The sequence below is a fragment of the Pempheris klunzingeri genome, chromosome 22 (assembly GCF_042242105.1).
Source record: "Pempheris klunzingeri isolate RE-2024b chromosome 22, fPemKlu1.hap1, whole genome shotgun sequence".
In the NCBI taxonomy this organism is placed as follows: Eukaryota; Metazoa; Chordata; class Actinopteri; order Acropomatiformes; family Pempheridae; genus Pempheris; species Pempheris klunzingeri.
The window spans coordinates 14089732-14112561 of record NC_092033.1 but is presented as its reverse complement, the minus strand read 5'-3'; the positions used below and the strand labels follow the sequence as shown (position 1 = coordinate 14112561).

At 42.8% G+C, this 22830-nt stretch overlaps 1 protein-coding gene across 1 annotated transcript in view; it reads left to right on the top strand.

Annotated features, from left to right (window-relative positions):
* Positions 1 to 22250, top strand: part of celf2 (cugbp, Elav-like family member 2) — a 186644-nt gene extending 164394 nt beyond the window's left edge. The window contains exons 8-14 of the mRNA XM_070853488.1: positions 699 to 860; positions 2809 to 2872; positions 11993 to 12121; positions 15835 to 16014; positions 17531 to 17674; positions 19608 to 19780; positions 21987 to 22250. Of these exons, the coding sequence (XP_070709589.1) occupies positions 699 to 860; positions 2809 to 2872; positions 11993 to 12121; positions 15835 to 16014; positions 17531 to 17674; positions 19608 to 19735 (807 nt within the window). The 3' untranslated portion in view covers positions 19736 to 19780; positions 21987 to 22250. The remainder of the gene's footprint in view (positions 1 to 698; positions 861 to 2808; positions 2873 to 11992; positions 12122 to 15834; positions 16015 to 17530; positions 17675 to 19607; positions 19781 to 21986) is intronic.
* Positions 22251 to 22830: the final 580 nt, after the last annotated feature.

Below are 22830 nucleotides of genomic sequence, written 5' to 3'. Positions count from 1 at the left end.
TTTCTAGGTGTGTTTTGTGTGTGTGTGCATGTGCAAGTGTGTATGTGTCCTTTTCCCCCATCATCATAAAAATTTAAATGTTCTTGCCTCATATTATATGCACAAGTCATTTTTATGTTTAGGTGTGTTTTCTACCTGCTATCATCGTATACAGTATTTACCTTGTGTGTGCAAGTACAAACTGATTCCCTAATTATCTTCTGTCTCCTCTTTCTCCTGTCTTCTCTCTCCCCTGCTTCTCCCCTCCTCATTTTTCATCCTCCTCAACTTTCCTTGATTCCTTGCCTGTCTTTTCTTCCTCCTCCTTTTCTTCTGGTCTTCTCTGTCCTTGTTTCTTCCATCTTCTCTTCCTCATTCCTTTTCTCTACTTTTTTGTCTTGTTTCTCATTTTCTCTTCCTTTCTTTTTCATTTTCTTCTCTTTACTTTACTTCACTCCATTTTTCATCTTTCATCTGATTTTCTCTCTCTCTTTTCTCTCATCTCATTCTCTCCTTTTGTCTCTTTTCTTCTTCTCTGTTTTGCCCTCTCTTGCCCTCTTTTTCCTCTCCTCTCCCCTTTCCCTTCCTCTTCCTGCCTACATTGTCCTCGTCTCCTCCCCTCTCCTCCGCTCTCTCGTCCTCTCTTCCTCGTCTCCATTTCTCCTCTCCCTTATCCCTCTCTCTCTCCCCCCTACCCTCCTCCTCTCCCTCCCCCACAGGGCTGCTCGTCTCCCATCGTGGTGAAGTTCGCCGACACGCAGAAGGACAAGGAGCAGCGGCGTCTGCAGCAGCAGCTGGCGCAGCAGATGCAGCAGCTCAACAGTGCGACCACCTGGGGGAGCCTGACGGGCCTGGGCGGCCTCACCCCGCAGTATCTGGCTGTAAGGAGAGCCGCCGCGTCGCCCACCTCCACCATCACCTCCTCCACCCCTTACTGCAGCCCCATGGCCAACGCTGCCGCAGTCAGTGCCCCAATCGAAAGCATCCAACTTGAAAAAATCCCCAAATACTTTCACTGGCCTCTTGTCTCTTCCTCCCTGCTTCCTTTTGTTCTGCAATTCCTCCTGTAGCCCTGCCATTGTTCCTCTCCTCTGTCCCTCCTGGGATTGTAGCATAGCGAGGAAATGAGGTCTCTGAATGGGGTTTGTGTCTCCCAGAAGCAAATTATATATGTTCAATATCTCAAAAATTTAACAGCAGAAAAGCTGAAAGGATAACACCAGCTTTTCCTCTTCCCTCCACTATAAGTATAATGATGATATAAAATTGTCTCTGCAAACTAATTCTTAAGTAATTCTCAATGCAAGGACACATTTAGGATTTTTGTTTGTTATGTCTCCTAGACAAGATCTCTATGTGCTCCTAATTCACAACAGCAAAAACGTAATCTGGTCCTTTCAGTGGCATACAAGAAGGCACAGTAGGACTTCATGGACTGAAGAAAGTGCTGATTGAATATAATACGCAATTAAGTTTGCTCCAGTTATCTACTTTAGAAAAATGTTTAGTGGTATATAAACACCTTTTCAAGGGCACAGTGTTACTTTAGTGATGTCCTCTCATCGCCTCGTGCTGCAAATTTGGTCACCTTCAAAGGTTCACATAAATAAAAGGATTAAGTATTTTTTTCAATGGTTGACAAAGTTCTCCTACTTCTTAACTTAAGCTAAATAAATCATTTAGAACGCATTAAATTAACAGGAGAACTGTGTTGTAACAAAGCTAAAAGCGAGGCTCTTTTTCTTAGCTCATGAATAATTGATGTTTCGGAGATGCATGGTTGTCACAGGAGCGCGACAATGGAGACAATAGTGGGAAGTGAGGCCTATTTCTAATTAAGTAATTGGTGCAGCATAATCACTAATTGTGGTAAATTCTAATGACTTTTTGTGGGCTCAAACAAAAAAAATATTTGGCAGGGGACAGTATGGAACCCCTGGGAGTACACTGATCCCCAATTTGAGAACTCCTTCGGTAGAGGCTCGGCTGCACAGCGTCTGAGACCCTCATCGGTTGATTTGTTTGATTGGGGTTTTCTAGTGTTCAGAAACCTCATTCTCTCCCTTTGTCTCTGCAGTCATTTGCCTTTTCAGAGTCTCATACTCGGGACTCCTCTTGCAGGAAGTTTCAGCACTAACCCTTGATTCATTGCTCTTCAGTTCCACAATTAACAGCCCAAACTCGCCCTAAAATACATGTCTCAAAAGTCTGGGGTTCGATTCTCAATTTGTTTGATCATAAGTGCAATTAGCACCTGTCTTTTCAAAGAGCGAAAGCTCAGGCAAACATTCCCTCCTTTACTGGATATTGATTTATTTTTTGGAGAAAAAAATTAAGATGAAGAAAAAGTGTTTGGCGAATTGGGCTCCCAGATTTTTCTGCTCTTTCGATTCTCTTTCTCAGTCTTTTGAAAAGATTAAGTTCTATTCTGGAAGAAAAAAAACGCACACACAATAGAAACAAGATGTTAATTTGCTTGTGATACAAGTCTTTGAAGGATGAGTTTTTGACAGCATCAGTATTCGACTTTTGTTTTGGAATCTAATTAGTCAGCTAGATTAGAGCTTTCATGCTCAACTTGTCTGGAAGAATCATGTTGGAATACAAACAGTGTTTGCTTAGAGGAGAGATCAAACTATATTAGCAGCTCATTTACTCATCGAGCACTGAGGCAAAAGCCATATAGCTAACTCACTCATTACGAGTGTAGCTTCTCATTGTAGCATTGTATGGACATGCATTCAGCTTTCGGTATCCACACAGCTCACTTTGTTTCTCTCTCTTCCTCTTTCTCTCCCTTGTCTCTCCTCCTTTCTTTCTTGCTATCAGTTGCTTCAGCAGGCAACCTCCTCCGGTAACCTAGGAGCCTTCAGCGGGATCCAGCAGATGGCCGGTGAGTCAAAAGTCTGTCGAAAAGCTCCCTTGAAACCACTATGTACGACGGCAATGGACTCTTTGTTGCGCCTCTGTTATTTTTTTTTTTCACAGACTTCTAAAAGAGGACCAAAGAGCATAACAGATGAACTCACGTGGTGGAATAAAGAGAGATCTTTGCCCTGAAGATTTATTAACTGTTGCTAAGAATTGTCTTGATCTTTTAATGAGGCCAGACAAGAGTTGTGCCCTGGGCGTGTAACAGTAGCACCGAGGCTTTGCAGGGATGGATGAATCACAGAAAGGAGGGAAGGAAAAGAAAGGAGTGGAGAGAATTGTTAACTTTGGTGGATATCTTGCACTGCGGGCTGGCGCCATCTACTGCTCTCTTACTGTGGAGGGTCTCTATGATCTGTCATGTTTCCTTTCAAGAGCATCTGCGGGTTCAAGGCATATTCAAGCTTTTTATCGCCATTTCAATGCACTTAACACTTAACACTTAAGCACATAGACAATTTATCGAAGAAAAAGCTAATAAAATCAGCTTTTTTTTGCAATTAATGTGGCCAGTGAGAGTTTGTAAACTCTAAATTTGTTGAAGAAGTAGAATGACACAAGGAAATAGGAAATGAGGAAGTAAGATATAGTCCAATTCTCTTAAGTGAAGCTGATGCAATAAAAAATGCATATTGTATTAACCCAGTTCTCTATTAATCTAAGCCTTGAGCACGCCAAGAAGCTTCCTATTAAATGTTGAACAAGATAAAATCTCCGTCTTTAAGAAATATAATTTTTAGGGCTTTAAACTTTGGTTATTTAAGACTTTCAGGGACCCGTGGATACTCGCGCCTCATCATCTCTGCCTTCGTCTCTCTTTTCATTAAACTTTCTCCCTCTGTCTCACCCCTCTCTCCTCGCGTTTCTATTTATTTTAAGCCTCCTTTTGCAGACACTCTTGCACCTCCCACCGTCTTCAATCACAGTTTCTTCATCTCACCTTTACGCCTCCCTCCAACACTCTGTTCTGTTCTGCCTGTTCTGCCCCCTTCTTCTTCTATCCTTCTGCGAGTTTCTCACCAAGGTGTCAGCTCTTAATTGTGCGCTGTTTAGTCAGCTGACGCGAGGAAAGCAGGATAAAGAAGTAGCCAAGAAACAATCTGATTGTGATGGGAGTCTTGCCTACTTGTACCCCCCCTCCCCCCCCCCAGTTCTCTGTCATGTTCCCCTGGAGTTGCAGTGCCTTGTGGCTGATTTCAATTTTTTGCACACTCTGCTGTTGAGCCCAAGCACACACTGCCTTGCAAACACACACTCGCGCGGATAAATAGGCTCAGGGATTTGGAAGCAAGGGTGAGTAATAGTGTCTGAATCTGGAGATCTGTTGGTCCTCCATCTGCGAGAGTGAGAGAGAGAGAGGGAGCGCATTAGTGATTGGCAGGAGATGTGACACAGCTGAATGACATCTGGTCCCAGTCTTTAACACGAGGAGCTGCAGAGCTGAGAGGCTTCAATTACACCAATGAGCATTCAATTAGACGCAGCCAACGCCAGCTTGGTGCAGCCCATACAGGCTGCAGGGAGCGCGCACACACGTACACATGCATCCACGCACACATATGTAGTGACAGTCACTCACACACTTGCGTACCATCTGCACAGCCCGGATACTCCGACTCTGATGTAGGAAGGAGATTGTATTTGTCTCATACTGTCTCTCTTTCTTTGCCTTCTCTCTCTTTCTGCCTCTCCATGCGGCTTCTTCTCTACTTTATTCCCCTCTAACCGAGTTATTTTTATCTCCTGCCTGCTCCTTTTCTCCTTATAACTGTCTTGAAAATGTATGTTCAATGAGGGAGATAACCTTTGACAAATGCAAGTAAGAGCTGGTGTAGAGCTGCTTTGGAGGAAGAAGAAAAAGAGGGAGCATGGAGAAAGAGAGAGGGAGAGAAAGAGAGGGACTGAGAGGGGCAGACAGAGAGCCGCTGTGGACGCTGTCGTCTTTGTCATCAGCTTGAAGAAAAGAAAAGGAAGGGAGTGGAAAAATAGACAAGGAAGTAGCCGGGAAGAAAGAGAAGTAAGGAAAAGATACAAGGGGCATGAAAGGAAAAAAGGAGGGACAATGGTGAGTTTCAATTTGTGTACTGGAAGGGCAGAAAGACAGAAGAAAAGGTAGAGGAAATGAAAGGGTAAAAGAGCTGGCATGGGGGGGTATCTGGGCATGGAAGAAATGGGTAGAAAGAAAGGAGGAAGATGAGATTTGGGAAATTGGAAAGGAGGAAAGGAAAGAATAACAAAGACGAAGGGAAGCAAAGCAAAGGGAATGGAAAAAGAAAAGGACTGAGGGGGAGTTGGGCCTGGAAGATGTAGGAGAGGGAAGGAAGGAAAGAAAACATTAAAGGAAATGAAGGTGAATTATAGGAAATGAAACAAAAAGAAGAGAGGAATAGGTGATAGGGGGAAAGGGAACGACAGAAAAGGACAGAGAAGACAAAGAACAAAGGTAAGGAAGAACGGTGGTAAAGGAAAGGAAACAAAATAAGAGCAGAGTAAATGGAAAGAAATTGGAGGAAAGAAAAAAGAGTGATAAAAGAAAGAGCACAGCAAGGAAGGAAAGGAAAGCAAAGAAAACTGAAAAAGAAAGGGAAGAGAAAGTGAACGTGAAATGGAGCGTTGAAGGAAGTACGAAAGGAAAGGAAAAAGTTAGGAAAGCAAAGAGAAAAGGGAAGAAGAAGAAAAATCGTAGATGGAAGGAAAGAAAAGAGGAAGAAATGTAGGAAGGGAAAGAACAAAGATAGGCAATAAAATATGACATGAAGACATGAATAAGACATGAATTTGGGGAAAAGAAGGGAGGAGAGAAGAGGAATAAACAGTAAAGGACAAAGAATGCTTTATAAATGAAAGGAAAGACAAATAAAAAAAGAGCAAAAACAAAAGAAAAAAGGACAAAAGAAATGGGGGGGAAATGGAAAAGAAAAGCAGAGCATATGAAAGGAAATAGGAGGAAATGGAATAAGAGACTGGAAAAGGAAGGGAGGAAATGAGCAAAGAAAGAGGGAAAGAAGAGACTATGGAGACCAAAAAGGGCGTGAAGGAAAAACGGAAACGGAAAAAGAGGAAGCAGGAAGGAACAGGTGAATGAACAGGAAACAGGAATGATAGAAATAGAAGGGAAAGGCATGAAGAAGAGAGGGGGACATCCAAAGTAAAGTGAAGGAAGCGGATTCAACACAGTAGCATCACAATGACTGTTTGTTTACGCTGTAAACAACTGAAGTGGCATTATCCCTAAAACGTCTGAACGTCTGTGTGGGTAGATCTGAGCCTCTGGTCAAACCGGTCCTACCAGCCACTTCTCAAACTCACAGAGAGGGCAACGGCAGCGAAATAAAAATTCTCCTTTGTATTACAATGAAGAGCCGTGAGGGAGAGCTCTTAGAAACGACCTTCTTTTCTTTGAGCAAACCGCTCTGTGCTGTCGAGAGTGAGTCTGCATGAACCAGCAGCCCTGAGACGGCCTCTTGTCTCACACAGTGCATTTTCTGCCTTCAAAAAAAAAAAAAGAAAGAAAGAAAACACCGTCTGAATTAGTGCGAGATTTCAGCATGAATTCAAAGAATGGCAAGAATGACGGCGACGGCTGTTTTATTCCCACCTTGCATAGCAGTAGAAATCCATTTTAGCGTTTGATGTATCACAGAAAATTGGAGAAAATTGCTTTGAAAACAAGATTGGTTTTGGCTTAGACGCGCTCATAAGTAAGCACAGACGAGTAAAAAAAAAAAAAAAGAAAAACCACACATACATGCACACACAAATATACATGTCCATTACCGTAACCACACACACACACATGTTTAACTTTCAATCACACACACTTCCTGCTGCAGCGACTCGTCACGACAACCTCGGAAAAAAAGAACTGAGCATTTAGGGAACTGGCAGTGGCCTTGGTTTTTGTTTTGTTTTTTTTGCTTTGTTTTGTTTTTCTTTGTTTTTTTTTCCTATATTTAATCAGCCAATCAGAACTGTGAATCCCAGTGATGAATCCAGCCATCTGTTGTCATTGGCTGCGTTCACTTTGGTTGTCTGGGTGGAGGATATCTCTGTTTGGATGTTACAAACTCAAACCATCCACCACGGTGTCAAACAAGATGGATCGTATTCATGGTGTCTTGTTAGTGTGTGTCTATTTGTGTGTGTGTGTGTGTGTGTGTGTGTGTGTGTGTGTGAGTGTGTGTGTATTTCCATGGTACTGTATATACATCCAGACTGTATATACGACACATACACCTCACATTGACAGTGTCCACCCTTTAACCTTAAATCTAACAAGCTCATGGGTCAGCGGAAGCTTCTCTGGGGTAAGACCAACGTCTGCTCTGATGACTGTTTGCTTTGTGAGGTTTTACTCTGAAGCCTCATAATGTTCACACACACACACACACACACACACACATACTCATGGAGTGAGGTGAAAGGTTGAGTTGTGCTCACAGAAGGTGTTTTATAGCCTTTGCTTCACCATCATTTGGGTGTTGGCATGTAGTCATTAATTATGCTTAAGTACAGGCCGGTATGCTAATGCCAGCAAGCCGATTAACAATGAGGAGAGTTCAGGCTGCAGGTGTCCTGAACTACAGCGCGACTGCTGAATGGGGCACAGTTTAATATTCAGTGAAAAGCTAAAAGACTTTCTGTACTTGTTACAATTTTTGGCGCTTAACCTCCTAAATTAGAGCGTAAAATAGAGCATTTGTTCTATTACTGTTGCATTAGAGTTATTAAAAACCTAATTAAGAAGAATGTTGACTGCTCAAAATGTAGTAATCTTGTCATTTTTTATAGCGAAGGTTATTGTTAGATAAATGGCCTGCCTCAAAAAGCTCCCTTCTTTGCAAAACAGTGGAATTAAGTGTAAAAGGAAAGGGATTAGAGATGGGGGAAAGGGGAGGGGAACACAGGTAAGATGTGGGTAACCGGAAGGAAGGAAAGGAAACAGGAAAAGGGAAGGGAAACAGGTAAGAGATGGGTAATTTGAAGATAGGAAAGGAAAAGTAGGGAAAGGAAAGGATATGTAAAATATCCTGCTGATCATCAGAAAAGCATAATAGGCTAATTTTCATCTGTAATCTCCGGACAGACGTTAAAAAGGCACCCTGCACACCTAAAGGCACCCTATTACGCTCTTAAATTTCAATATCGGCCTCAAAAGCCCCATATCAGTCGGGCTCTAATCATGATTTTTATCGACCAATTAGACTTTTGTTTACACAAGCACAACTTAGCTGAGCAAAGAAGGAGCTCGAGTCAAATCTCAAGTGATACAACTGGCAAAAAAAAAAACCTAGATACCTAAACGAGGAAGGTTAGTTTCCTTCTGAGCCTTCTCCACTGAGCTTTCCTCCAGTCCTGCCAAGACAGGAAAATCTAGGTTCAGTGAGATTATTTCTGCCTCAGAGAGATGCACCAAACCTAAACACTACAACAGCTGCTCTTACTGATTTAAACACATTTGGGACTTATTAGCAAAATCGGCTGCTGTAGTTGTTTGTCTTCAGACTCTTCACAGTGGAAAAGATACGGTGAAGTTGGCTAAAGATAGAGCAGAAAACTCAGGCGTGTGAGTACAGTTCATCCACACACTCCTCTGGTACTCTTGTTCACCTCCGGACTCCAGCCAGCTAAACCGTGTTCAGCACTGTCCTCTGGTCCCGGTCCAGCCAGGCGACCCAGCCACGCCTCAGCCTCGCTCCCCAGGTTTGACACCACCCTCTCTGGCTCCTCTCTCCAGGTATGAGTGCTCTGCAGTTGCAGAACCTGGCCACTTTAGCAGCGGCGGCGGCGGCGGCCCAAAACTCAGCCAGTCCCTCCACCGCAAACCCCCTGTCCTCCAACGCCGCCTCCCTGGGAGCGTTGGCCAGCCCAGGTAACACCGCAGCCACTCAGGTTGGGGGGTCCGACGCCGGGGGGGCCAACGCCTGCCTACGTCCTCCGCTCTGCACCGTTACCATTACCAGTGTTGTCGCCCCCATGATCCCGGCACTTCACCGCCATCACTGAAACCATCAACCAATCATCGTTGCCGAAACATGAACCATCTTCATTGTTCAGATCTCCGTCAGTGTTGTTGACCTCCTTTCTGGCGCACTGCCATGGTGTGTGTACCCACCGTCTCCGCTTCTCAGACCTTCATCTTAATAGAGACACCATGCTGTGTTGTTGATGCGCTGCCTACCTGCGTGCCACTGTCTTTGAACACCTCCCCACCTCACCGTGTGGCCCAACAACCATGCCATCCCGTGATACACGCACTGTATATGTGTGCGCGTGTGCATGTATGTGTGTGTTGTGCTTAAATGTGGTACAGATCTGTGTGTTTTCGTCTTTTATTTTCAGTGATTTGCGCCTAACCTCGCTAGCTCAGAGGACCCATGTAGGAACTTTAGGACAGTAGATCTGTTGTTTCCCGGTAGACGGGGTGTGTTTGCACCTGTATGTGTGTGTTGGTGTTTTGTCTCTGTTTACAGCCCGAGGGAGGGGGGGGGGGTTAAAAACTACCAGGTTGATGTCTGAACTCGGCTCAGGTTAAATATCACCTTCAGATTCTCTCCTTCCTTTTTTTCCCTCCACACTGGCTCATTCTCTCCCCCCTTCCTCCCCCTCCACCTCTCCTCTCCTTGTGTTCCTTCTCGTTGCCCTCGTCTTTTGCTGCTGCCCTCCTTTTGACAAGCTCCCTGTTTCTGCTCCATCATTCTCCCCTTTCATGTCGGCTCGGCCTCGCTCCAGCAGCCGTGGTTTTGCTGTCTCTTCATATTCATGCTCTCCCAACAGAGCATGAATATGAAAAGCTACCCACCCCACCCCTCCTCTCCCACACTACCCCTCGCTCCCCCCTCTCCTGCCTCCCTTTCTTCTTCCTCCTTCACGTCAACACACGCACCGAATCCATCCCACTTCCTGCCTCGCACCGGCGTGAATGCCCGTTCTTGTCTCGCCTCTACTGCTCTCCCCCGCTCATCCTCTTCGTACTTTTCACCTTCTCTCTCTCTCTTATTCCAGCCTCTGTGACTCTGAATGTCAGTCCAACCTTGAATAGTACACACTCAGGTTGAGCTACTCAGTGCTCAGTGTGAATGAGTGGCGCCATACTGCATGTCTCAATGAAACTGAAAACATCACGCCAGTTTGATAAATATAGACAGTTCTGCATGGAGACAGGCCAGCGTTTTTGTTTTGCACCGTGTGCCGACATGATGCTCCCTTTATCACACCATTTCTTAATATATTCAGCGGCAATCCTGCTTTGTTGGCATCGCTTTGATGAGATGAAGGGTGAATTAATAGATTAATTCTTTTTTTCTTTTTTCTTTTTTATCGTCTTAAAATCTGAATAAGGTTGTGAGCTTTGTGCACCATACTTCTCGCCATCTCACCCACCGCCACTGACATAGTAGTTCATGGTTTGGCACACGTTTCACATCAGTGTGTGTCCTGGTGTATGTGTGTGTGTGTGTGTGTGGGTGGGTGTGTGTGTGTGTGTGTGTGAGTTTATGTCCACTGTGTTGACTTGTGTGTTTTGGTGTCAGTGACAAAGTGACCAACTGTGCTCAAGGAAAAAGTGATTACATTGAATAAGAAATAATTCCAAAGGTTTCACCATTCTGAAGATTCCTGAGTCTCCTCTGATTGTGCTCTTGCCTTTCTGTACATATGTCTGCTTTTTATTAGACAGGCCTTGTTTTTTGTCTTTTTTTTTAATGCAATTACAGCACCATATTGAATGCAGCAATCCTCCAATTTACCTGCTTCTGTTTGCATCACCTGATCTTTTAAACCCTAGATGTGTTTCCATCTCCATGTAATTTTATAAGAGGTTTTCATATGTAGGGTCATGTTGCCGCAACTAAGATTAATTAAAGGTGCCACTTGTAATATTGTCACATCAACATACCATCTAATCAGCTGAGATGGCCTGTTGTAGATCCATAATGAGATCACTGTGGAGAAAATTGGTTGCCTTGAGATCACATTTCCCTCGAACTCGATGCTTCCAGTCGTCTCCATTCACACCGACTCTACTTGCGCTCTGCAGTCTGAAGATATTGTGTACAAGTGATTCCTCCACTGACCTCCCTGCATTCTTGCAGTGCAAGCTAAGGACTTAGTTCCTGCTAATCTCTGAAATCTGCCCAGAGGACATTCACATAAGTGCATAACCTCTGTTACGCATTGCTGCATTTTGATAAGACAAAACGTATGTTTTTAATGCTGGATTCAGATCTGCATCAAAATACACGTAGCAGTGAGTGAGTCATGGTGATTGCTGAAGGTGAAGTGTTTGACTAACTCATGGCCCCTGAGTTACTGATATAGAAATTGGTGGTGCTGCTGTAGCGCTACCTGAAGGCGAGATGCCATCAAGTCACACAGTGCTGATACGCGCTCTCGTCCCCTAAATGTAGATGCAGCGTTGTGGCTATGCTTGAAACTGTTTGAAAACTAATTAAAAGAATCCAATCCAGAAGTAATCTTTTTGGAATGATTTAACATAATGTGGTTCAAATTTGGTCAAGATTGGATGTAATTTGTAGGAGAATTTCTGAGAAGTAGAGTCCTCCAAACTTTAATGTGCAATCTAGAAATCCAAGACAAATTAATGTCTCTCGCAGCTTTACAGGTGTTTTTTGGGGGGGAGGTGGGGTCCAGTACCCCGCCAACTTACAAACAAACAAGTAAACAAAGCATTGATAACATAACCTACTTTGTAGAGGTAGCTAGCCAGTCTTCTCGGCAGTGATTTCACTTGTTTGCATTTATGATATACAGTACTTCAAACAATATTTCAAAGTTATGGTAATTCACTGAGTTTGATTGTACACATAGTATCTTATGTGTAAACTCTGTAAAGGCCAGGAAAAAGCTGTACGGAATAGCCTGAGCTTTAAAGTGTGTTTAATGAGAAAGCCCTTTCCTCTGCTCGAGGAACCTTGAGGTTTGTTAAATGCTTATATAACATGTCTGCTTCTTTGTCTCCTGCTTTCCCTCCTCACCTCCGTCCTTATCCCTCCTTTATTTTTTTTCACTCTCCTCATCCTCCTCCCCTCCCTCCCCTCCCTCCCCTTCCTCCTTCACCCAGCAGCGGGTACCACAGCCAGCTCCAACGCCGGTGCCATGAACTCTCTGACCTCTCTGGGCACCCTGCAGGGCCTGGCAGGCGCAACTGTGGGCCTGAACAACATTAATGCACTAGCAGGTAGCATCAACAGTGAGTATACACCCTTCCATCAGCCACTTCACCTTCACCTTCACCCACACCTCCACCTCTGACCACCCACACCCAACGGCAGCATCACCACCGCAACTTGTGAGTCGATGCAGAGAGACGCAGCATCGCAGCCACCCAACCGGACATCATTAGCGTTTGATGGGCATGGGTTTTTCAAGGCTCTCGCCAGTGATTTCTTGAATTAGAACGCACCATATCTCAAATTTAAAATTGATTTGTTGCTAAAATTCTACATTAAAAATGAGCTTTAAAGAAGATCCTGCACAATTTGTACATAAAACAGACAATAGAACATACTTGCTTTACACTTTAATATCATTAAAGGCAGAGTGTATCAGAACAAACCCATGAAGTCATCCAACTCTAATGTAATGGCTGTTCATTATTGTAACATAGTCTATGTGGAAATAATGTATGTTTTAAGTACTTAGTTTAGATGTAAGTTTAAGGATGAATTGGACCATCGTCTATTCATTCTTGGAGATTCAAATCAATAATTTACGTTATTTCAGACATTTGAGTTCATATTCATATATTGAGTTCAAGAGAAAGGTGGAGCAAAGAATGATGTAACAGAAGAAAAGAGAGCAGATAACAAGAAGAAAAATGCATTCAGATTGTATCTGTGAAGACAAATGCACAACAAACTACAAACCAAACGACACTATGGAGTCTGGTTCCTCCTGTCGTCTCTCTGTGTCTCAGTTTCACTCGACAATAAATCGTCCCCACTCTCTCACTGCCTCATCACTCCATCTGGCTGCAGATGGCTCATCCATTCATCCATCCATTCCCCCCCATCGCTCCATCCGCTTCCTGGTTGTGTTCTGGGTTATGCTTGCTGTAAGAGTGCTGTGGTGCTGCCATCCAGGCAGAGCTGGCGTGCTGCTGTCACCTCACGCAACTGTCTCCGTGTGGGGCCGTGTTGTAGTTGTTCACACTGTGGTGTTTTGTTGTGTTGTTGTCTCGTCTGTCATCTCTTCGAGGGGTTTGAACATTAGAAGGTTGTCAGGATGGCAATGGGCAGAACTCAAACTAAGCCTGTTTCGTAAATTAGAAAATTTTCATGTGCTCAAAATAAATCAGAATTTGATCCCTTTCCTGCCAAAATGTGCTAATTGTCCGGCCAAAAATGACTAAATTTGACAATTTTCTTAAATAAAAGAGAAAAATATTCCATTTTTGCCAAAACTACATAATATGACAGATGGCCTGCCCACAACATGCCGAATTTGACAAATTTAGTGCCAAAAAAAGACAACTTTCATGCAACTAAATATAATCTGCCAATTTTCCTGAATAAATACAAAACGTCTGAACACGCCAAAAATACAAAGTGTGACAAAACATACCAAATATTTCAATTTTCATGCCAGAAATGACACATGTAATCGTTGTCATGTAAAATACAAAAGTTTTAGGCTAAAACAAACCAACGTAGTTGACAGTATTATTACACAACAGAACCATTAGTTGACAATTTTCATGCAATTTAGCTTTCTCTGTGCCAAAGAAAATACTTCATTAACATTTTCTTGCCCAAAATAAAACATTAGACCATGCTCATGTCAGTAAATTATAAAAACGTGCCAAAAACCTTGGTCTTATCAGGAAGACAATATGGCCAAACTAGTGTTTAATGATAAAAGGAATTGGTTTAGTATAAATAGCATCCGTATCTAAAATCTAAACATGTTACTGTACATTGTGAGGATTTATTGAAAGCATGGTTTGATTTAGAATAAGAATAAATAGAACCGATACACTTGTTTCTATCCACATGTGAATTGCATCGACTGCACGGCCTGTGTGGTCTAGCGGGCGTCTTCCGAGCCACGCGGTGTGTGTCCTGCCTTTGACCTCCAGGGAGACAGCGCTGGGATCTTAATCAGCGCTGTTATTACAGCAGAGATCCTGTACTTGCGGCCTCTTCCACCACATTATTCTCCTCTGACCTTTACCGCTCCTCGGCTGGAGTAGCTGTATCCGCTGTGTAAATCATATACGCGTCTACTCGAGCGCACACAGGTACAGAAACACAGGAAGCACACACACACACACACACACATATACACACACATTCGTCCTTTCAAACAGAGCGGCCCACTTTCTTTCGCAACCCATTTTGTCCTGGCATACCCCTCTCTCCTCGTTGTGCCCCCTCCTCATCCCTCCGCCCCCCCACCACCAACCGCCCTCATTTAAACACATCTAGGCCTTAATTGAATTGCAAAGGTCACCGGTGCAATTATTCCTGAATAAATGAGTGACCTATAATCCAGAGCTCTGCGGTGATAATTTATTTCACTGTGTCTGACGGTGAGGCGACAGGACGCCGAGCCAATGTCAGACCCCCTCAGACAAGTTGCCCTCCGCCGTGATATTAAGCTGTTACAAGCAGCTAATGAGTGTTACTGCTACGTTCCTACACTTTTTAAATCCGACCCCCCACCCCCACCCCACCCAACCTCCATCCACAAGCTCCACGTGCCTGTCCTCACCCGTAAAGTGAGACATTTTATGAGGGCGTCTTAAAGAAATATATAAAAATACACCTACTTACATGTCTTGGGCCAACTGCATTTGTCTTTGAGCGGATAGATCACCGCTATCGCCTCATCTGTGAAGGGCAAAACAAAGTGCTTCGCACGAGGCATGAAAACTGAATAAAACAAACAATGAATTGATAAAATGGCAGACCAAAGGGAAAACAACATTTAAACTGGATAATTGACAAAACATCACATGAACGTGAACCTAAAGTTTATGTACAAGAGCACTGTGCTGATTTAAAAGAACAGTCAGACTTTTTGGGAAATACACAGGAGTTAGGTGAGGAGATTGACACCACTCATATCTGCCCCGGGGGGGGTTTGTCAGAAAAACAGTTAGAGGTGTTCACACTGTATGTACATTCATTTAATATGGCTCAATCTTAAAGATTGAGGGACCTCCAATCAACAGTAAGAGCGAGAATTTTCAAAACAGATGCACTATTATGCAGCCCCTTTTATTATACCTTTTCCTCTGGAAACACTAGTAGCTGTAATGATAATGAAGGGTGTTTGTTGACCAATTAGTTAGAAATCACTCATAAGAACCTAAAAATGCAAACAGGGTCTTGAGAGGTTTTGGTAGTGAGCAGTGCAGTCGCTGATGGAGTGAAATATTTAAACGGCTACGCCTCTGCTGGTGGGATACAAAGTGTTTTTCCATGTGATCATTCTGGTGTATTTCATTTCGTCCTGGTGTTTTGTCGACACTGCTGTTTTCTCTGCGTGTCTTAGTGTGTTTCTGTGTGTGTGTGTGTGTGTGTGCGTGTGTGTGCGTGCATGCACTGCTGCGTGCTTCAGATTTGGAGTACACCTGTGTGCAGCTCTGGCTGTCATCAGCTATGCTCATACTGTACTTCACTGTTTAAACTAATAACTGTGTGTGTCCTGTGCTCTGACCTGTTCGCTGTCGTGTTCCGTGCGTACACACTATGGATGTGTCTTCTGTGTGTGCCGTGTGTCACTTTACAGTCTGTGTGAGCGTCGTGTGACGTCCGGTACCAGATGTGTACGTTTTTTGTGCGTGTCAGTGTGTGTATGTGTGGTAAAAACACAACCTTCAGTGGGAGCGCTAATGAGTAAGTGCACTCTTCTTTCTTTATTGTTGGGTTTTATGTAAAGTTGCTCAAATGCTCTCAGGTATGGCGGCTCTAAACGGAGGCCTGGGCGGCGCAGGGCTTACCAACGGGACGGCAGGCACCATGGACGCGCTGACGCAGGCTTACTCAGGGATCCAGCAGTATGCCGCCGCAGCGCTGCCCACCCTCTACAGCCAGTCCCTGCTGCAGCAGCAAGGGGCTGCTGGCAGCCAGAAAGAGGGTCAGTAGCCCAGGGCTGTGTGTCTGCACACCACTGCTGCTCGATGGGAGTTACATTTTATAGCAGCGTGTCATAAACATGTATTCGCTGTTTCTTCCAGGACTCTAAAGAACTGCTAATATACAGTATGAGACATAAAACATTCAGCTGAATCCTGGGATGATTATTATCCTATAAAGACAGTCTGCAGTAGTGTAATATCGACGTAAAATGTTATGAATGACTCTCTTCAGGTACATCAAGTGCATCCCATAAACAGTGGAGCAGTGATTATTGCTAGAATGAATATGTAAACACTTTTTTAGTGGAGTTTGTTTACGAGAAATAGGAAATGAGAAAATGTATTTAAAAAATGACACATCTACACATCTATAACTATTTTATCAACTATTCAAAATAACCACTTAAATTCGCTGATGTTTCTATCTGAAAACAATGAGCTCTACATATATGATGCACATACTGTATTGATTCAGGAATTTTATTTTAAATCAGTATAACCTCATCTTAGAAACGCTTTTGTGAAAGATTTTACTTAATTTGTTTATTAATACCGGCAAAATCATCCAAAAATTTCACAATTACTTTCAGTCTTAATTTGGAGGAACTTTCATTGCTACAGTCAGTACTTAAACATCATACAATGAGCATTCATAGTCAGTGTCAATGAAGCACTCTAAGACATTTGTGTTTAATCAGATCTCTCTGTAAGCACCACCAATATGTTTTCTGACGATTGTCCAGCTCATTTTATTCTAATGATAATACATACTGTGAAAGAGAACACGTAGGACTGATCGTTCTACATCAGTGCAGTTGCAAAGTGCCACATTCATACAGAACAGGCGGCTGAAGTTAAATTTTCCCCGAAGCTTTCAACAACAGCGTCGAATACAAACCAGATGATGAAATGTCTCGTAAAAAGAAATACAGACACATGCTCTTTGTTTGTCCACTTCTCATCTCTGCCTCCAACAAAGATCCATTTGTAAAGACGCTTTCTTTCTTTGACAGTCCATCCAGGGGTTTGAAACCCTCCACGGAGACAAAGATTTTGCAAATGCTGGGCTCCCTCCCAGCTTCATTTAGCATTTGAGGCCATATTTAATGACTCTGAGAGATCCGACCTGGTAGGGTTATTAGGATGTGTGGTAAACCGTGGGGGGTGACCTGTGACCCCTCTAAAGAGAGACGACGTGCAGCTGAAAGAATGAATGAATCAAAAGCAAGAGAAAAGGGAACTACTTTTGTTAGCAGAGAGCCAAAATATAATTATTAAATGAAAACCAAAAGCTTTCATCTTTGTTTAATCTTCAATACAATCGCAGAATGTTGTTTAAAAGCAATAACAAACTCAAGGTCATGCGATATTGTGCTAAGCGGGGTGCTTCAGCCGCGTTCCTATGACGACAGCACAGCGCTGCCAGTTGCTTCAATGCAGAGCTCCCTCTCCTGCAGTTTTGCTTAATGAAAAATCACTCTGACCTTATACCCGCTCTGCATCTCGTCCCGCCAGGTCCCGAAGGTGCCAACCTGTTCATCTACCACCTGCCCCAGGAGTTTGGAGACCAGGACATACTGCAGATGTTCATGCCTTTCGGAAACGTGGTCTCTGCCAAAGTCTTCATCGACAAACAGACAAACCTTAGCAAGTGCTTCGGTACGGCAGCAGTGCAGGCGTTGGTGTGTGCTCCCGCACATGGATGCCTGCACGTATCTTCTTTCTTCTTTACCAGCTTTGTCCCAGTGCAGGGGCTGGATGTTCATCTGCTCTGAAGAACCCAGCTTCTTGGACTGTGTCCTTCAGAGGAGATGAAGACCAGACTGAACTGGACGCCATGGTCATGTCATATGGGATATATTGTAATAACTAGTTCCACGCTTGTAAATAGAGTTCACCTTAACATGACTTAACAAGTCCTATTTACAAGTGGAACTTTTCTCAGATATTGGTACAAATTAATTTTAAACAAGTATGGAAGTCAACCCATGTCTGTCTGTGAGGGTGAATGGGAACATCATCTTTCCCATCTCCACCATACATCCCATATGACGTGACGTGACTGCTTAAAACACTGATGCATTCAGACTTGACTGACAACAGTCAAGACAACAGTATTACACTAAACATGTCAGAGCTGTTGGCAAGACCCAAAGCCCCTGTAGCGCTTAGCTCTGATTTATTCACTTAGATCCTTCAGTGGCTTTTTCTGTGGTTGAAAACACTTTGTTTCACTGGCTCCATAGTTTGCTAAAGATTTTCTGGACAGGAACTTGTTGGAAGTAAATTCTAAAGCCTAACAAGCATGAAAACAACTGTCATCTGGCACTGATTTGAAGAAAAATGATGATATTGCTCAGTTCCAATCAGTTGCTGACATCACTTTATGTAGAAAGTCTTTTTGTTAGTGCGCACCAGGTCAGCTGAATACAAGCTGACAAATATGGAGAATATAGATTGCAGTAATATGTAATATCAATAGGCTGTTTGTTTGGGCTTAAGTGGGTCTGTCTGTTTATCCAGTTACTAACATTTTAACAGGCTTGAAGGAAATTCCTCTGAAAAATGATAACTCCTGCTGCAAAGGTCACATCAGTTGTGTCCTCCAAATAAAGGCAAGAAAAGTTATATTTCTCAGCCACACTTTAAGAAAATGGTACACGCCTCATTAGCCTGGCTACAAGGGATCCACCCCTGAAACGGTACAGCACACGACTCCTTTGCACCTTGTATCAATATTCCCCAAATCCCAGCTGAATTTACCCCATTTAAGGGTAATTTAGACTTTCATTTGTCCCTGTTGACAACAAAACCTAAATGTAATGCATCTCCTCATGTAGCAATTCAGGGAAACAGGAAAAAAAAATTCAAACACAGATCCGAGAAGGAACAGCACACAAACAGACAGCAGTGATACATGTCAGAAAATGGGTGGCGAGGATGGATGTGAGACAAGCGAGACGAGGAGTTTACTGTCAGTTTTAGAGGTTGCAGATATTACAAGAGGAAGTGAAGTGAAGACACAGCAAAAAAAAAAAAAACAAAGAATAGAAAATACAAGATAACCTCACTGTCTAGTCCAAAACCTTTATTTTGACATTCTGACCAATAGTGGCGTTTGTCAAGTTGCTCAGAATATTGCTGTAACATTTCCAAGACAGATACTCTGGTTTTACTCTGGTTTTTGTCATGTTTTTTCGGCTGCTGATGCTTCACAACAACGACCCAGTTCCCCTCCAGGAGTCATTAAAGTTGAATCTTTTCTTAACGTGTATCAGGGGTGTATTTGAATGTACACGTAAATGTAATCCACATCTATCAGATCTCGAGACATCAGTTTATTATTACACTTTCATTTTAAGACAGTATATTTGCTGTAAATAAACTATATTGATCAAGTAGACGTTTTTTGCTCACGTGACGTGTTTTCACTCACACAACTCTAAAATATCGGCCATTTTTTATTAATTCAACAATAATTCACTGTTTTCAAATGCACAATGTGCAGGTTTAATTCCAAAAAGGACTACTTTAGTATTCTTTTCCATTTCTTTTTTCACCAACTGTCCACTTTTCTCTGATGTCCCCGCAGGCTTCGTCAGCTACGACAATCCCGTGTCGGCACAGGCAGCCATCCAGGCCATGAACGGCTTCCAGATCGGCATGAAGCGGCTGAAGGTGCAGCTGAAGCGCTCCAAGAACGACAGCAAACCGTACTGATCTTAGCACTAGGGTCTATCTGCTCCCCATGTTAGCACTGCTAGGGTAAGTCCCCCCACAGAAAAAAATGAAAATGAAAAAAAAAAACAGCAAACCGAGCCACGACCTCTCTACACAGGGACTAGGGGGTGGGGTGGGTGCTGATGGGAGGGAAGGGAGGGACGTGGGAGGGAGGGGGAGACGACCTACAACCACCCTGAGGGAGACACACACGCCTTGTTTTGGTTTTTCTTTTTCTTGTTTTTCTTGCTTTTTTGAAGATTTTTATGTTAGCTTTCAAGTATTATTATTTATTACAATTAATTTTTTTGACACACATGAACGCTTCCATTACCGCCATTACTTTGTGCAATTTTTTTTTTTTTATCAATGGAAGGAAGTAGCTATCTTGGGTAGCTTTTTTAAACGTTTGTTTAAAAGTTATTTGATTTTTTTCTTTCTCAGTGAATATTTATACATTTTTGAGGACTAGTTTCAGTCAGAACCGAGGTAAAGACAAAGGAGCCATGATGATTTTTTAAACATTTTTTTCCTCTCTCTCTCGTTGTGAACCTGAGGCCTGGCAACGGGTTCCGTTTTTTCTTTTCTTTTTTCTTCGACGCGCTCGCAGATATGCACATTCGACCTTTGACCTCCGCGGTGTTGGTTGCAGGCCGCCGCTGCTTCTCCAAAACCCCTCTATGCCTGCTGGCAACCCGGGAGCAAAGGCTGCAAAACGTTAGTGGCCTCTTTACATTATAGTCAGTGGCGACATCAGCCTGCCGTACAGTTACAGTCCACCACCGCAAGAAGAAAAAAAAAAACACACACACACGCTCCAGCTACGTCTTATTATTTATGTGAAAGTAAAAAACAGTTTTTTATTTCTCAGAAGATGAAAAAAAATAATTAGTAACTACTTTTCTGGGTCAGATCACATTGGTCTTTGTTGTGAAAGGGATATTACAGCATGTAGAACATTTTCAAAATAACATCCAGAATTTGATGAAGGCTATAATAATAATTCTAATAATAAAAGAGTTTATGGATTAAGGTGGTAACTGAAAATACTTGATGTTTGTTGAAAGATTTAAAAAATAATTCAAAGTACAGAAAGCCACAGGCCTGTAAATTTTATTTGTAAAAAAAGCAGTTCTATTTTTATACAACATTTTTACTGCCTCAGATGAAAAAAAGGATTTTATTTATTGCCTATCGTTAAGTTATTGGACTCCTATAAAGTATACAGCATCATTAAAGTAGACCCTTGTGGAGAAGTCTCGTGGAATTGGGTTCTCCGGTGTTTTTCATGTTTTTTCAGTGCAGAAACCACGATCACAACACACTCCGCCGCCATTCGAACCGCAGCCCCCCCTTCCATCTCCCACGCCCTCCCTGTGCCATCCCTTCACTCAAACACACACACACATTTCTCTGTGCCATCCATCCATCCATCCATTCATTCATCCATCCATCGCTCTCTCTTTCTACCACTCTCTCCCTCTCCCCACCCGTAGTGGGACTACTACTTCTTCACTTGTCGAATTTCTACCTTTATCCTTGCGTTTTTTTTTTGTTTTTTTTTTACTCATTTCAGTTCTCTTTTTTTTTTTTTTGGGTCGTTGTTGTTGTTGTTTTGAGTGTTTCCGGGTTTTTTTTTTTCTTCTCGTTTGTTTGTGCGTTCGTAGCCCCCGCCCCCCACCCTGCCCCGCCCCGTCCCCCACCCTTCCAAAGATTTCAAAAAAATGTTCAAAAAAGAAAGAAATGAAAAGTTCCACCCCCCCCCCCCACCCCCCAAATCGAAATATATGACTATTTTCTCCCAAACAACAGCATCCATCTGGGATCTGATGGATAAAGCTTTGGGTGCTCTCTGTTTTTTGTGTGTGTGTGCGTATGTGTGTGTGTGTGTGTGTGTGTGAATGTGTAAGATGTGTGTGTGTGTGTGTGTGTGTGTGTGTGTGTGTGTGTGTGCGCCTGTGTGTGTGTGTTGTTGTTGCCTGTTAGTATAGACCTTTAACATTATATCATTTAAAAAAAAAACAACAAAATCAAAGCTAAAAAATTGCCAATGAAATCAGTGAGTGGTGTTGCTGTTCTGCCGGTTTGCATTGTTGTTGCTCTTGTTGTTGCTCTTGTTGTTGCTGTTTGTTTGTTGTGTGTTGTTGTTTCTCCTGATTTTACAAAAAAAAAAAATGCTGTAGTGGTGTGGTGCTCTGGCTCTCTGTGTGTAACTCTCTCCTCTCCCCTGTTTTTTCTTTCCCCCTTTTAGAACAACCCATCTCCATGCCTGTTAGCTCATCGTTTGCCTAGCATGTCTCCGTGGCGTCCCCCCCCTCCCCCCCAAAAAAAACAAACTTTACACAAAACAAAACAAAAATCCCCACCAAAAAAAAAGTGTCATCGTCCTCCTCCCCGTCATTGTTTTTTCTGATGTCTTTTCCGAGCTCACCTGATCATAACCTGGTTCTCCTCCTCCTCCTCCGCCGCCTACTGACCTTTTGAACTTTGAACTTTTAGCTTTTTTGGACGTTGAATTTTTATTTTTCCCTTCTTTTTGTGTTTTTTTTTTTTGTTTTTTTTTTCATTATTTTTTCTTTTTTTGCATGTGACCTCATTTGGATCTGTTTTCCGGGAGGGTTTCAGGAAGGGAGTGAGGCGATTAAGGGAGGGGTGGGACAGAAAATGAATCAATGTGAAAAAGATATAAAGCTGCATTCATATGAAAAACAAAAAAGACTGAGATTTTTATGGAAAAACAAATGTTCTTTTTGGAGAAAAAAAAAAAACAACAACCTGTGGCAAAGTGATTTCCATTCAGTATGTTTTCTTGCATTTTTCTTTTGTTTCTTCTTCTTCTTTATGTCAGTTTTTTTTTCTCTTCTTCTTCATTTAAAGTAAACTTGAAAGTTCACCACAGGAATTGGCGCGTCATCTTGCTTCTGGCGCCGGCAAAAAACAGAGCGCGGGCCAGAAGCAGTCCGCGCCAGTTTCTCTGAGAAATAAGACTACTTCCAAACAGTTTTGAGTAAAAACTGTCTGATCAATATTAGACTCTCTCAGAGCGCTCCAATGGTTTTTACATTTTTCAGGCAGTGTAAAGTTTTTTGATAAGG